At 46.2% G+C, this 15,533-nt stretch overlaps 1 protein-coding gene across 1 annotated transcript in view; it reads right to left on the bottom strand.

Moving 5' to 3' along the window:
- Nucleotides 1–15,533, bottom strand: part of NUAK1 (NUAK family kinase 1) — a 72,545-nt gene that overhangs the window by 5,070 nt on the left and 51,942 nt on the right. Inside the window, exons 4-6 of the mRNA XM_004473291.5 lie at nt 14,230–14,295; nt 3,700–3,819; nt 1,692–1,824 (exon numbers count right to left, since the gene is read on the bottom strand). Of these exons, the coding sequence (XP_004473348.1) occupies nt 1,692–1,824; nt 3,700–3,819; nt 14,230–14,295 (319 nt within the window). The remainder of the gene's footprint in view (nt 1–1,691; nt 1,825–3,699; nt 3,820–14,229; nt 14,296–15,533) is intronic.

Genomic DNA, 15,533 nt, shown 5'->3' on the forward strand with positions numbered 1-15,533 from the left:
ACTCACTCACCTGACATACCTGGGCAGTGAGAGAGGCCACAGCCCGAGGCTCTTGGCAGTGTCTGAGGCCTGCACCCAGCCCCTTCCCTCTCAGACACAAGCTGTACCCCCCTGCGCTATTGCATCAGAGAGCTGATCTCCATCTGCCATCAGTTTATAGCCTGTTGGAAAATTCCACCTGAAAATTTCTGCCATCAGGAAATTAGGAGAAAGCCTGGAGGAGGCAGTTGAGGAGGCCACAGGAGCCAATCCACTCTCAAGCTTATGAACTGGCTTTCAAGATCAAACTGTCCTCCCCCAGCTGGAGTAGAATTTTGTTCTGGGGTAGGCTCCACCTCTCAGCCACTTCTCCAGGCTAATGAGTAGCTGGCAAAGGGCTGGCAAAGGGGACTGGAGTGAGCTTGACCCCTAAGAAGGCACAGGATGGTCATTCATTCAGTCATCTGATAAATATTCCTTTACAATCTGCCAGGAACTGCAGTGGCACCAGGTAGCTGGTGAGGCAAATAGGGGCACCACAGAGATCACCCTGAAATTTCCCCCAAAACAGGTTGGCTTATTGAGAAAATAAATTTTAAAATATATATATGCATACACACACAGCCCAATCCTAACTGGGGTCTTCATTTATTTGCAAATTTGCCTGTTCATTAAAATGCACAGCTTTCATGGGCATTCTTAGACATAGTCAAGCACAAAGAGTGAAGAATTCCCAGCTGTGGTGGGCACAAGGCTGGTTCAGTATCCATTAATCCATTGTTCCTGGGACTTGATAGAACGTAGCTACTGCTAATAATAAGATTCGACTTGTATACATATATGTAATTATGCACACATACACAGCACATATATGAAGCTCCTGCAGTAGCTGCTTTCCAAGCCACCTGCACACACCCTCCCTGTCCATGCCTGACACTCTCCCATTAAGAGATGGAGCTTATGACCTTGATGATTTTGCTCAATATGTACAGCTGAAGTGATGTTCTCTGGCTTCCCAGGGCAGACATTAAGAAGGCCTGGCTACTACTTCTTCCTCCTTCTTGAAGGCCTGGGCTGCCATGCAAGAAGAAGAGAAATGGGGGAAGGCACCTCATGGAGAGAAAGAATGCATGGGGGAGCCCCAAGTTGTCCAGCACTCAGCCCCTGCAGCAGCCCCAGCTGCAATCTGACTATAACTATAGAGGAAACCCCTAGCAAGACCAGAGCGTCCCAGCCAGCCTGCGGGATCAAGAGAGGATTTCATGGTATTTAAACCAGTTTGTTTCTCAGGGAAGGGAGGGGCTAGAGCTGTTAGGTAGCACAAGATGATGAAACAGTGCTCAGGCTGGAGGTCCAATAGTGAATGAGCCAGAGTAGGCACTTCCAATGGGGCACTAGGGTTACAGGTTTTTATGGACCAGATGGGATTTCATACAATATTTTTTCCAAAATGTTAATTTGTACTCAAGGAATTGAGAAACTGAGGTCCAAAGAGGTTTGCCCAAATTCACTCAGCAAGCACACAGGGCTCCCAGCTCAGGAAATCTCTCTTGGGAAGGTACGGGCAAAGCAGCTTAACAAGCCAGCCTTGGGGAGAAGGAGGAAATGTAGGAGACTCCTTCCAGGTAAATTAAAACAAAAGCAGGAAGGGTGCATGAGGACAGGTCAGTCAGCCCTGTCCCCTCAACCTCTGATCCTCCGCAGGCACGCACCTGAAGGCTGTGTGGGCTCCCGGTACTCTCCACTGCTGATCTGCCGAATGAGGTTTTTGTGATCAAAACCGTCGAAGGGCATCGTTCCATAAACGAGAGTGTAGAGCAACACGCCCAGCGCCCAGCTGTCCACCTGGAGCAGAGAGATGGGACACATAGGAGGTAAGGAAGCAGATTCGCAGGATGCCTTCCAAACTATTAGCATCCTCATGGGATGAGCAGTCACCCCCAATGTCCCCAGGAGTCAAATTTAGCACCTGACAGACAGATTCCCCCCACAGACTAACAACTGATAGGCCATGCAACTGGACCTGCTATTGGGCCTGATGCTTCCATTTTGCACAGAGACCCTTAGTCCCCATCTATGTAAGAACCTTCTTAAATGGACAATCTTGTGTGATCCTCACTACAGTTTTGTGAAGCAGGTAGAGCCTGGATTATTTTGTAACTCCATGTGACAGATGAGAATACTAAGGCACAAGGAAGCTAAATGGCTTCCCCAGTGAGGGAAATAAGACTCGGACACAGGGCTTTTCACCCCTAAGACTGGAATCTTCCTAGTCCATGGAATCAACTTCTTTCTGCACCTTCTTCAAGTGGATTGGGGGTTGCAAACTCAAATGCTTCCAAGGGTCAGACAGAGGAACATGAACAAAACAAGATCCAGAGTACAGAGACAAACTGTAGCGTGCATCCACAATCATTGCATGCAGGCAGCCTCTCCTTGGCTAATTGCCGTCTCATGGTAATGTACACCCACCACTGCTAGATCCTTGGATTTTCCCAGACAAGTCAGAAACCAGACTTTTATGTGAAACCTCCCAATTATTAAACATTTGCTCAGTTTTTAAAGAAAAAACTAATGTGGCCAAATAAAACATGCTTGCTGGCCAAATCACAGGCTGCCAGCTTGTAACCTCGGAACCAGATCATCCAAGATCAAAGACACATTCATTATCTACCATAAACTTACAGCATCAAGTTTCTGCGATTTTGTAAATTGAATCCTACGCTCCTCCCTTACATTCTTATTTTAGAAAGACTTTCTCTTCACTGTAATTGGTAGAGGCTCTTGGCATTCTTCTCTTCACCCTCCAGCCCTGCCCCCAAAAACTCTCAAACAGATAAATATTTGTAAGAAAACATTTCAACACACTGAGCAGCTGCTATTTAAAGGATACTGAGTAGATGAATTTTTCTGTAAAGAACCATTTTTTTAAGGAGAATAAATCACTCTGAAATACCCATTTTTAAAATAATATTTTCACATACATACACATATCTTATATGGCTCTGAAAAGTGTTAGGCATGTAGATACAATTAAAATGTGTATCCTTAGTAAAAAATATGTTATCAAAAATATATGCTATCAAAAATATATGCAAAAAAGATATTCATGGAAGTTTGGGGAAGGGGATTTTGTTTGTTGTTTGTTTTGTCTGTTTTGATACAATAAGGAAAAATTGAAAACAACCTGAATGTCCAAATCTAGGGAAGTGATTAAATTAGGGTATAACCATACAATCAAACATTATATAATCGTTAAAAATCATGTTTTAAAATAATTATGAATTGAGAAAATATCACAATATAATATGATATTACAAGTTAATAAAAGGCAAGATATATATATATACACACACATATATAAGTATATATGTAAAGATCTCAATTGTATTTAAAATGCCAAGCTCTATACTAGAGGAAAGTTGAAAGAGAAGTCACAAAAATGTTAAAAGTGGTTATCTCTTGGGGGGTTTGAAGGTAACTTTTATTTTCTCCTTTAGAAGCTTTTCTGGATTTTCTGAATTTTCTCCCAGGTACATGAATGGCTTTCATAATCATATAAGGAAATGTTTTCTTTGTTTGCTTGCTTTTGGGGAGTTTTGTTTTGAAAGTGTTTCCCGGATCCAGTCCTTGGCCTCTCTCCCTTCTCCCTCCTCCTCTTTCTTCCCAAACACACACACACACACATGCACACACACGCACACACAGCCCCCTGCTCACCTCTGGCCCTCGGTAAGGTCTCCCGTTGACAATTTCAGGAGATGCATAGAGTGGACTCCCGCAAAACGTTTGCAAGAACTTATCCTTCTGGTACAGGTTGGAAAGCCCAAAGTCAGCAATCTACAAAGAGAAGCAAGCCCCATGGAGGTGTGTTAGCATCCGATGAACTCACAGCACAGGGCACAGGGAGCAGCTAAGGGCACCTGGGCTCACCAGCTTGGCGGCCACTGCTCCGAGTCCTCAGCCTCCACAAAGGGACATTCAACACAGGCAGGTCAGCGATTCCCCACTGCTCCTCGGCATCCCACCACAAGGTTCTGCCTTATCTGCATACTACAAGCTTACCACTCAACAGTGCTCTACATGGTCTCTCTATTTTTACTTCATTTTAAACCAACCCTGAGAAATCACAGTCCTAAAATCATGGACTCGATGCTTCTGATGGACATGAAAGTGTATATCCATTAATTTAAAACTTCTCTGCTGGAGTGCCACCCCGAATCTCATTGCATCCATGTCGTAGTTGGGAAAACACTGACCTAGGCAAGGGACAACAGCTTTTTATCCAGTCACACTCTGCCTGGAACTGAGCTCTGCCCACCTTGGGACCCGGGATGATATGGATTCAGAGCATGGGTTTTTGGGCCATCATATGTCAGCCCAAACTCTGCCACCTGCCACCTGTGTGACCTCGAGCAAGTAACTTAGCCACTCTGAGCCTCAGTTTCCCCATCCATGATTCCTGCACTGGAATCCATGATCCCTGCCCTGTTCTAGCTCACAGAGGGTTATTGTGAGAATAATAATGGGGGCGGGGAGAGAAATCAATCAGGATGAGACCATGAGTAGGAAAGTGCTTTCTAACCTTCAAATAGTACACAAAGTTTTTAGCTAACCTGGATTCTGTTTTAGTGTGCAGCCATCCTCATCCTCCTTTGAAGATTATCTCCATGGCAGCACTTTCCTCTATTTGCTCCTTTGTTTTATAAGTGTATTTCCTCCTTCCCTAACAGACTGTGAGTCCCTGAGGCAGGTTCCACGTCTTCCTCATCTTTATGTCATCACTGTTTAGCACCTGTCCCCACTTAAGAAATACCTGTCCCTGAACAGGCATTATACTTTGAAAAGCACAAGGTAACCAATAGGTGATGCATAACAATAACAGTAGTGGTAATAGTAATAACATCAGTAAACTTAGTTACCAACACTTTCCAATTTTCAGGCACTGCTCTAAGCACTTCATGTAACTTAATCCTATCAAAACCCCTTTTTACAGATAAAGATACTGAGGTTTAGGGCGATTAGGAGATGTAATTAATAAGTAGTGTTGCAAAGCCCTTCGTCTCTAAAGATTCAAACCACGGCCCAACACTGCCCCTGGATCACCTGCATGGTTCTCTCTGATCCAAGCCAGCCTCGCAAGCTGAGCCACTGTGGGTTTTCATCCTCCCCTCCCCATCAGATTCCCATGGGAACTTATAAATAGGCAGGTTGGTTTGTGTGCCCAGTGAGCAGCCCAGCCCACACGCCGCTGAACATGAGCCCCCAGAATAAGCGCATTTTGTAAAAGTCATCCCTGAATGAATGGAATGTCATTGAAAGCAGATGGAGGACCACTGTCCTAAGAAAACATATTCTCAGGGCTCAGATTGCATTTAATTGCCCTGAATTCCACTTTCTTATCAAGGCCCCTGATTCTTTTGCAGGAAGCCGGTCAGCAGCTTTATGATGTGTGCCCCATCAATCAGGAAGGGAACGGCTTCAGTGCTGGAACGTCCAGCCAAGTCACCGGCTTCACCCTCCCTCTGGCTGCAGCTAAGGCAGGGGCTGACCCCAGGAAAATATATTCCCGTCCTGCCCAGCAATGTCTGCAGCAGCAGAGGGCACTGTGCCAGCTTCTAGATCCACGCATGTGTGAGAGGCACCCACAGCACCTCACGCAAGGACCTGCACGTAGACACGCACTTGCACACCGGTGTACGGGGCATCGCCAGCATGCCCACGCATACACATGCGCACGGGGCATTTTCATACCAGCATGCCTCGCGTTCGTGCATTCCTGCATTCTCTGCATCCCTCCTGGTGCAGCGTGCTTATGTTCTGGCCCACCCCCACCCTCTGCGACTGATGTGTATCAGCCTCACCCAGTAAAACTGTCATTGCTGCTAAGACAAGATTAATAGACATCTAGATTAGTCTATGTTCTTGGCACTTCAACAGAAAAGCAGCATTAATCAACACATACACACACACACAGTTCTCAGACCTGGACCCATTCAAACTTGTGCTTCAGTGCTAAGATTTCATATGGGATGGAGCTATGTTGGCTGTTGAGAATACCAGGGGAAATGGCGAGAGATTCCAAAATCCCAAGTGTCAGTTTCCCTACCTGTAAAATGGGGCTGTGAATAGAACCTGCTCCCATGAGGTCACTGAAGGTTCAATGACATAAAGTGTATAAAATGCTTAGGACAGTAATTGGCATAGAGTTAGAGGTCAAGAAATACTTGCTTCCCGTCTCTAAATCCAGATAGTACACTTCATTAACTTCATGATACTGGAAACAGGATTTACTCCAACATCAGGGACTCTTCCACAGTGAAGGAGTAAGAGGGAATTTTAAGTGCCAAATAGTTATGGGACTAGACAACTTTCGAGAGACTCATCTTTCCTCATTCTCTTTCTGCCCTTTGGATTAAGTCAAGAAGTTTTCATTTGGGCTCTAGTGTCATTAGCATCTCTATATTTAACAAAGAGAACAGGCCTTGGGCTTCAGAGCCTGCAGCAGCACCCAGCATCATGCTAGCATTTAATAAAACAGGTTTCCATCATATTTATTTTTGCGATTATCTTCTATTCATGGCAAGTTACACTGCTTTTCCATTTAAAGTAATTATATAAGACTTCCTTTTCAAATAAATATAACTCTAAAAAGTGTATTGAATTAAATTTTTAAAAAATTAAGTACAGTAGTACAGAGGATACTAGAAAAAGGCAAAAACAAAAAGAAAAGCTAAAATTTGGGAAATACTGATTTAAACATAATGAAACAAAAATAATCAAATCCCAGAATTGGCTTCAGTCTGAAAAAGTCCCAGGAGATGACCTAACCCAGGCCCTCAGTCTGTACATAAAACAGCTGAAGGTTAGAGGACTTAAGAAGCTTTGCCGAAGGTCACAAGGGAGGACCATAAATGCATAGCCTGAGAGCTTCCGACTCCTGCAGCTTCTCAGCAACAGAACAGCAGGTGTGCACTGAGGGTGACTCTCTGGCAAGGAGGCAACCGGGCTTTGCTTTTACAGCAGCATTTCACTGATGCCACTGGTAACCTTTGTGGAAAGGTACACGGTTTGCATTTCCACGGATGGCGGACTGCTCCCCTGCCATGTAGGGGTTCAGAAGCCCCTCAGTACTGTGCTGTTCAGTTCAGTCTTGCCTCGTAAAAGGACTCTGGGAAGTCAATACAACAAGTCAATACCACAAGTACTTGTTGTCATGAAGCCTTTCTAGAGGTGTGCCCTGCTGGATGAAAATCTGAGAAAGGTAAATTAGGAAGGGATTATTTATCCTTCAAAAGGGCTAACAGTGGGCCACTGTGAATAATGAGCTCACCCAACGAAAAAGCTTGCTGGTGAATCACCCATGGAAAAGAATGCCGATGACGGTCATATACTAGGCAAAGTCTGTCACTCATTTAGAGTGTCTAAGAGGTGGGGGGTACACTGGACAGACCAGAGGCTTTAGAGCCAGGAGAACCTGGGGTTGACCAGGGCCTTCGCACTACAAGGTGAGTGGTGGGATCTGACAAGCTGGTCAATTTCCCCAGCTGAAAAATGGGAATAATAACAGAACCCACCTCGGAAGGGGGTTATGAGGGTTGGTAACATGCTCGAGAAGCCCCTGGAAAGGTCCAGGGTACCTGGCAGACTCTGTAAACTACAGCCAGTTTGGTTGACTTAACAACTGCTTGCTAGACCAGACACACCTAGGACTGAAAGCACCCAGAGCCACCGCTGATGATAATCAGGGCTGATGATAATCGAAAGAATCAATGCATGGAAGGTGCTCAAAACCATCCCTAGCACATAGTAGGCTTTTCCCCCCATCCTTAACCTGTTTATTTTTTTTAATTTTTTAATTTTATTTTTTTGAAGATACATAGATCACAAAAAATGTTACAGTAAAAAATATAAGAGGTTCCCACATACCCCACACCCCACACCACTCCTCCCACATCAACATCCTTCATCATTGCAGCATATTCATTGCATTTGGTGAATACATTTTGCAGCACTGCTGCACTGCATGGATTATAGTTTTCATTGTAGTTTACATTCTCCTCCAGTCCATTCAGTGGGTTATGGCAGGATATATAATGTCCAGCATCTGTCCCTGCATTATCATTCAGGACAACTCCAAGTCCCAAAAATGCTCCCACATCTCATCTCTTCTTCCCTCTACCTGCCCTCAGTACTTACTGGTATTTACCATAAAACTATTGTGACTAGTCATGGAAGAAATTGTAGCACTGATTTGGTGAAAGTGGCCACAGTAGTTGCTGAGGGCATAGTAGGCTTTTAATAAATTATAACTCTTACTACTTTCCTCTGTCGGAAAATGGAATTGCAATAGCACCAACCACACGGTGTTGTGAAACCTAAAGTCAGATTAAATGAGATGATAATGATAATCAAAATAGCAGCATTCCTACATGCCAAGCACTTTTCATATATTAACCTCTTAAATCTGTACAACAGCCCTATGAGATGAGTACTATTGCTATCCCCATTTTGCAGGTGAGGAAACTGAGGCACAGAGCGGTTTAGTGCCTTGCCTGAGATTTTGGTGAAGAGCTTCCTTGGCTGTAAAGCTCTATCTAAAGGAGAGTTATTGCTCTAATGGTGGCTGATGAAGAAATGGGCTTTCTGTTCAACTCCCAGGAAGACATCAGTTCCATCAAGGAAGACACATTCCATAGCTCCTTTCCAGCCCTGGAGTTAACTGCTGTAACTTCACCCTTGGCAGCCTCACTCCTGACTGTCAGGAAGTGCAGGTAGGGAGTAGAACAATGAGCAGAAGTGAATGGGGTCAGCTTTCATCTTCAGAAGATCTAACTAAGCTCACACTGCCTCTCTGGAGAGCCTCGAAGTTACCAACCCCAAGCAATCTGGGGAAACTCTTCACTGAGGGTGCATCCAAGAAGCGGCCTCTCAGGAGATGCTAAACAGCAACTGTCCCAGGCACTAGACACACAACTCTGCCATCCCACGCAGCTGTTCCAGCCACCTGGCCATCAGCCACCACCAGCACTTGGATCATCTCTCCCAGGGACAGATGTCTGCAAGCCTGCTACTAACTAGGTAAGGCTGGCACAAGTGAAGACCAAAAAGTGCCCTCATGAGACTTTCTCTTGGATTTAGGACAAACTCTTGTGGTAGCAGGAGGGTGGAATTTATCAGGTGCTGGTCTTTAGAGTCAAACAGCCATGGGCCTGTAGCCAGCCCCATCATACGTGAGCTGTGGAAGCCTCCTCATATGGGAAATGGGGGTAATCAGACCCACCTACATGGAGACATTTTGAGCACCGAACAAGAGTGGCTCAATACTGGCCCATGCGCAGTGCTGATGCGCGCAAGGAGTGCCGTGCCACACAGAGGTGTCCCCCGCATAGGGGAGCCCCTACACGCAAGGAGTGCACCCGTAAGGAGAGCCACCCAGCGCGAAGGAGGGAGCAGCCTGCCCAGGAATGGCGCCGCCCACACTTCCCGTGCCGCTGACGACAACAGAAGCGGACAAAGAAACAAGACGCAGCAAAAAGACACAGAAAACAGACAACCGGGGGAGGGGAGGGGAATTAAAGAAATAAAAAATAAATAAATCTTTAAAAAAAAAAAAAAGTATGGCTTAATAAATGTCACTCCTTCTCCAGAGTCCAGGCCTGTCCCTGTGCTTGCAGCTACTTCCCCTAAAATGCCATTATCACATTCCTTTCTGTCAAAATCCTATGCATCCTTCAAAATCCAGTTTAGCCACCACTTCTTCCACAGAGGCTCTCTGGCCCACCCAGCTGTGATGTCCCTTCCTGCTCATGCTTCCACCTGGGTGCCATGGAACACCTGGCCCGGCCACCTGGCCCAGTCAAAGGATTAGGATCAAGGTAGGCTTCCTAGAAAAAGCTAAGAACTGAAGAAGGGGCCAGCAAAGAGGAGTGGGCAGAGGAAAGCCTTCCTGCAAAGGCCAGGAAGCCAGAGAAAACTTGGTGAGGCTGATGAGTCCTTTGCAAGGCCTTCTCTGACCACCTACCTAAAATAGCACCTGCCATCCTCCATCCTCATCTGGCATGGGTTTTCCTCAGCACTGGGCAATTACATTCGGTATTTGTTTATAGCTTGTCTCCCTAACTGGAATTCAAAGTCCACCTTGTCTACCTTGTTCACTTCTGTATCCTCACAGCTTGTTTAACTGCCTGTTAACAACTGCTAGATTCTGATCTCCCAGAGGACGGGACCCAGAAATCTGGTTCACTATTAAATCTCTACCACCTCGCTCAGGGCCAAGCACAGATGAGGGACTTAGAAAATATTTTTGACTGAATAAGTACTGCCCATAGGAGATGTTCAATTGCTGAACGAATGTATGCAGGAATGGGTAAGTTAATGAAAGCATGCAGGAAATATATATACATATATATACATACACACATTCACACATATACATATATGCATATATACACATACGTACATATATATACACATGAAAAAATGAAGAAATGGATGAATTCATTCATGCCTGAATGCAGAGTTCTCACATTCATATGATCAAAGCCCAGAGGCTTATGATGCTGAGCTGCCCCACTTGGTCTTGTTGAGCCCCAGAAGTTGCTCTTTCTCCTTGGCCCCGACCATTCAAAGCTTCTTTTCGTATCCACAACAGCCGTGTTTCCATTGTCACTGAGGGCAACAGGCCATTTCCCCTATGCCCCTCTACTTGGAGCCCTGGGAGCTCGCCAAATTCCCAGCCCTCTTTGGAGGAGGTCAGCTGACCTTGCTGCCTGGACCTCTTCTCATCGTGAGGCATTTTTACAGGAGCCTTCTATGGGAATTGTCGGCATTCCATTCTCCCAGAGGGTGGGATGTGAATCTGGCCGTTTTTATTAATTGCAAATTAATGCTCTGTGCTGGGTGTCTATTTTAGTAGACATGCTTCCACAGAGTACGGAATGCAACCCAAAGAAGCACATTGCTCTCATTCTTCCTGCCAACCGACTATGTGAATATTTTTAGAAGCCACACCCTCTCACAGTGGCCAGATAAATACTTTCCAATGCCAGATGTGCTCACTGCAAATCGATGTCGGGCAGCAAAAGGGAGAGGAACGAGCTCTTTCGCGCACCCTAAAACTGCAGTGACTTGTGAAAAGTTTAAACCAGCAGCATTTTTACAGTTCCCGGACAAAAGCCTTCCATGCTTTAAAGGTGCCAGGTGGAGCCACATCTGGAAGGGCACCAGAGGGGGCTCCCAGCCAGACCCTCGTTGCCTAGCCCATCGGTTGGTAAGAGGTCATTGGTGTCAGTGGGTCCCCTGGTCTAGGCACTGGCGACATGGACTCTCTGGAACGTGGGGCCAGCTTCTGGCCATGTGTCTGCTCGCCTGTGTCAGCAAGTGCCCTTTCTAAATATGTTCTCAGAAATGCTGAGTCAGGAAGAGCGGAGGCTATCCAGCCCGAAGACAAATCAACCCCATCTGAAAAGTATTTTAAAAAACCTTGGAAGTGGATGTGAGATGATGAAAAGAGAAGTTGCCTGGAAGTTAAAAATGTGAGTTCTAATCCTGGCTCTTCATTCCTTCACTGCAAAAACAAACTTCGCTTAAGAACCCACGAGTGCTGAGTACTTTCCTCCACTCTGGGGAAACAAAGACACAGACACAGAGTCTTTGGCTGATTCACTGTGTGGTCCTGGGCATATCATTTAGACTTTCAGGGCCATAATCCTAAAAACGAGGGACTGGAAAATGACCCTCAGGGTACTGGCAAGCTCTAGGATCCTCAGATCCCAGCTATATTCCCTCAACAAACAGAAGGAAGCATTTTAGAGTTCTAAGAAGGAGAAGGAAACAAAAAAGAAGAGAAGGTTTAGTTTCTATTTGGTGTGTGCATGTGTGTGTTTTATCTTGGGAAATGATTGCCAGGAGTAGAAATTCTGAAGGAAAAGCCAAGGGAAAAGATAGGACTAAACCCTTAGTTTTTAGAATGTTTTATGTGTGAGCTATTTCCCTACATGATGGATTGGAATCCTGGGTTGCAGTACCTGGTCCTGGGGAGCTGTTGTCCCCACATCATTGCCCCATTCCTTATGCAAATGAGCCATTCTCCTAGGCTCCTGCCTCTTTGTTGGCTGCACAATGGCTTTCAGAATTCTAACTATTCTCTACCGAGGAATTCTATGACCCTGTAGGAAGCTATGTGCCTTATCACTTCTGGGACTACATAATGGGACCAAGAGGTCATTCCATAGCACAAAACCCAATCCCCAGGCGAGAGGCCCACATTCCAGGCCTTGTAAAGACTGCATCTAGTTTTTAGAGCTCCAGAGGCAGGTGGCCGCAAAGTTACCAAAGTAGATGACACAGACCCTTAGAATGTGTCATCACATCTATGACCAGGACCCTGGCCTGCCCACCACTCCCCAGGGCCCAGACCCCTTCAGAGCAGCTGACACCACTGGATTTCCTCTCTGGTGACCAGCCATTGATGCAGGCTCCTCACATATTGTCATTCTTTATCGAGTGCTTACCACAGGCCAGGCCCAGTGCTACTTGCCTTGTCTATAACATTGCCCAAAAACCTCACATTCATCATGGCACACAGTAAGTGCTCACAGAAAGAATTAACAAATAAACAACAATCCCCAGAAACAGGAATTGGCGTTTTTATTTGAAAGAGGTGGAAACTCAGGTTTAGACAGACTAAGTAATTTGTCCATAATCCTCAAGTTAGTAAGGGGCAGGGATGCAATTCAAACCCAGGCCAAAGCCATTTCTCTTAACCTTGACTCTTCTGCACAGTACTTAGCCGTTTAGAAAGCTAAACAGAGGCGCTCATGTAATCCTCAAAACAAGCCTGGTACAACTGTTACCCCATTTTACAGACGAGGAACCAGGGTTAAGTGACTTTCCAAAGTCAACAGCTAGTAAACCACACAGCCCAGAATGTGCTAATTCAACAGCTAGTGCTCCTGCTAGAATAACTCAGACACTCAGCCAGCAATGGAGAGACCCTGGGATTTCACTTCCTGTTCCTAGGGCAAACAGCTGTGGCCAACCACTTCCTACTTGCCCCATGGACTACACATAAATATATGACCATGGTCAAGTCCTCTGCAACAAGAGGTCACTGGATCACGGACAGGACCATGGTGACTTAACGTTGCCACCGTAATCTGCAAACAAAATTCAGACACTAAAGCAACTCCATCCCTCCAAGCAAGGAAACAACAGTCTCCCTGTAATACATCCCTCACTGATGGCAACAGCAAGCAAAAACAGAGGACAATGCAAGGTCGTTCCCATGCTTTGTCCGGGGCCGGGGATGAGCCACTCACGTCACCCGAGGCCCACTGGAAGGCTCCCCTGGTGCTGGGAGGACTAAGGCCATTTCACAATGAAACCCGTGCAGCGAGCTCCGTTTATTTTGAAACTGTCTTTGCTTATTTTGCAGACGTGATCAAAAGGACATTGGGAGTGCTCCGTGGGAGGCATTTGAACACTTTCAGCCAGGAAAGCTTTCTCCAGTTGCAGCAGCAGCCAGCAGCCAGCAATAATACTCTCCATAAAAGTAAACTCCATCACTTGACGGGATGCTATTTCCAACAGCAAAAACCATCATCGTTTCAGTGAGCTTCCCAGGTCTATGTCTGGTTTCAGGGGGAGTGGAGCGGGCAGGGAGATGTGCAGAAGAGGTTGGAGACATGGGGGTAGGGGGATGACAGAAAAGTGGCTGGGGAAAGAATTCCAACTCAAAAATCATTTGGGGCCCTGCAAGCAAATCGAGCTTCGTGGTTTGAACCCAGGCTCGTAAAGACAGACATCAATTCAAATCTCAACTCCACTACTTCCCAAGGTGTTACCCCAGGCAAATTACTTAACTTCTCTGTGCCTCAGTTTCCCTACCTGTGAAATGATATCAATGATAGTATCTATCTCATATGGGGGCTGTGAAGATTGATTTTAAATGATATCAAAGTATGTACAGCCCACAACATGTAAGGTGTTATATGTATTTTTAGGGTGATAACTCCTGAGGGCAGACCATACCTTAGTCATCTCTTTTGAGCATGCAGAGACTGATCAACGCTTGCTGAATTGACTTGACTGACTGAATGGAGGGCTCAAGCCAAGCAGCTCCCCCATCAGCCTGCTGGGCATGGAAGTGGCTGACTCATTTCCAGGCTGCAGGTTGGAACGGGATAAGCCCCCATGCAGCTGCAATAGCCAAGCCCCGCACAGCAATCAATGAAGCAAGAGATTTACCTTGATATTGCAGTTGTCATCAAGCAGTATATTTTCCAACTTCAGGTCCCGGTGGACCACACCGTTCTGAAATGAGAAGACAGGGAAGGAATTAAATGGGAGCGTCTGGGATGAGGGAGCGAGAAAGAGGGAGGAGGAGGGGGCGCAAAGGGAAACGTCTGACAGACGAAAGAAACGCGCCAGCCCGGTGGTCTTCGCCTCCATTCCTTCAGGGCTGCTCCACTGTCAGGACGCTGCCCGCCAGTGACCAGAGACAGGAGAGCATTAGTCACTTGCTGTGCGGTGAAGGGAAAAATGACTGGCATCCATTCTCCCCCAGAGCCTGTAAAACGGCAGGGGGATTCTTGGTCGGAATGTAATTCCACTGTGTGAAAGCAACACAGTCCCAGCGAGTGGCCAATAATGTCTGTCTATGATGTGATTCCCGAGGAAGAAGCCGCTTGCCCGACTGGGGCCCCGGAATGTGGGGCTCACAGGCCTTGCTTGTCTGCCTGCCTGCCTCCCTGTGCTGGAAAGCGGACGGGCCCATCTATTCTGACTCATGAAACTGATCCAGAACCGTTCAGAGGATAACCCAGGACAGGGAGTGAGTGGTGGGGGGAGGGGACCACCAAGGGCGTTTCTCAGACTCTGAAAGAGCATCTCAGCTGGGCAGGGCTTGGTGTGAGGTGAAAGGCGAGGAGTGGGCGCGGGCCAATGAGCGCAGCGCCACTGCTTCAACCAAAGCAGGGTGCTGCCTCACGGGGTGACCTTTCCATTCAGGCAACCGCTGGCAAGTCCGGAGGCGGAGCTGCAGCGAAGGAGTCCCCACACAACACACCGTTGGTCTACACAGTAATACTGGCACACTTGATTGGTTTAAAACCCAATTATCTTTTTATGGGGGGGCATGGGAAGACAGGTGGGACTGAAAGAACCAGCTATTTGGAGATGAGTAGATAAACAGCTGGGAGTAGGTTTTAAGCTTCGTTCAGGGTAAATGATGTTTGCAGTTGAAACTGCTCTTTTGGGCAAACCAGCTGGCTAGAAATTCTTCATATTCACTCAAGGTTTCTTTAGTGCAGAATCTGCATGTTTATCATTGGTTCTTTATTGTTTATTTTCCTTTCAGTGACAGTTCCCACGATTTCTGAAAGGACTGATGGGAGAGAGATGAAAACATGGATTCCCACCACTCATTTTCTAACCCAAGCCTTCAAGGATATGTTTTGAATTCAGAAATGCACAAACCAAACTATCCACTTGGAGAAACGACAAGGAATACAAGGCACCTGGCTTTGTTTAGTTTTAAATATTGGGAGCAG

The sequence above is a fragment of the Dasypus novemcinctus genome, chromosome 12, assembly GCF_030445035.2.
Source record: "Dasypus novemcinctus isolate mDasNov1 chromosome 12, mDasNov1.1.hap2, whole genome shotgun sequence".
In the NCBI taxonomy this organism is placed as follows: domain Eukaryota; kingdom Metazoa; phylum Chordata; class Mammalia; order Cingulata; family Dasypodidae; genus Dasypus; species Dasypus novemcinctus.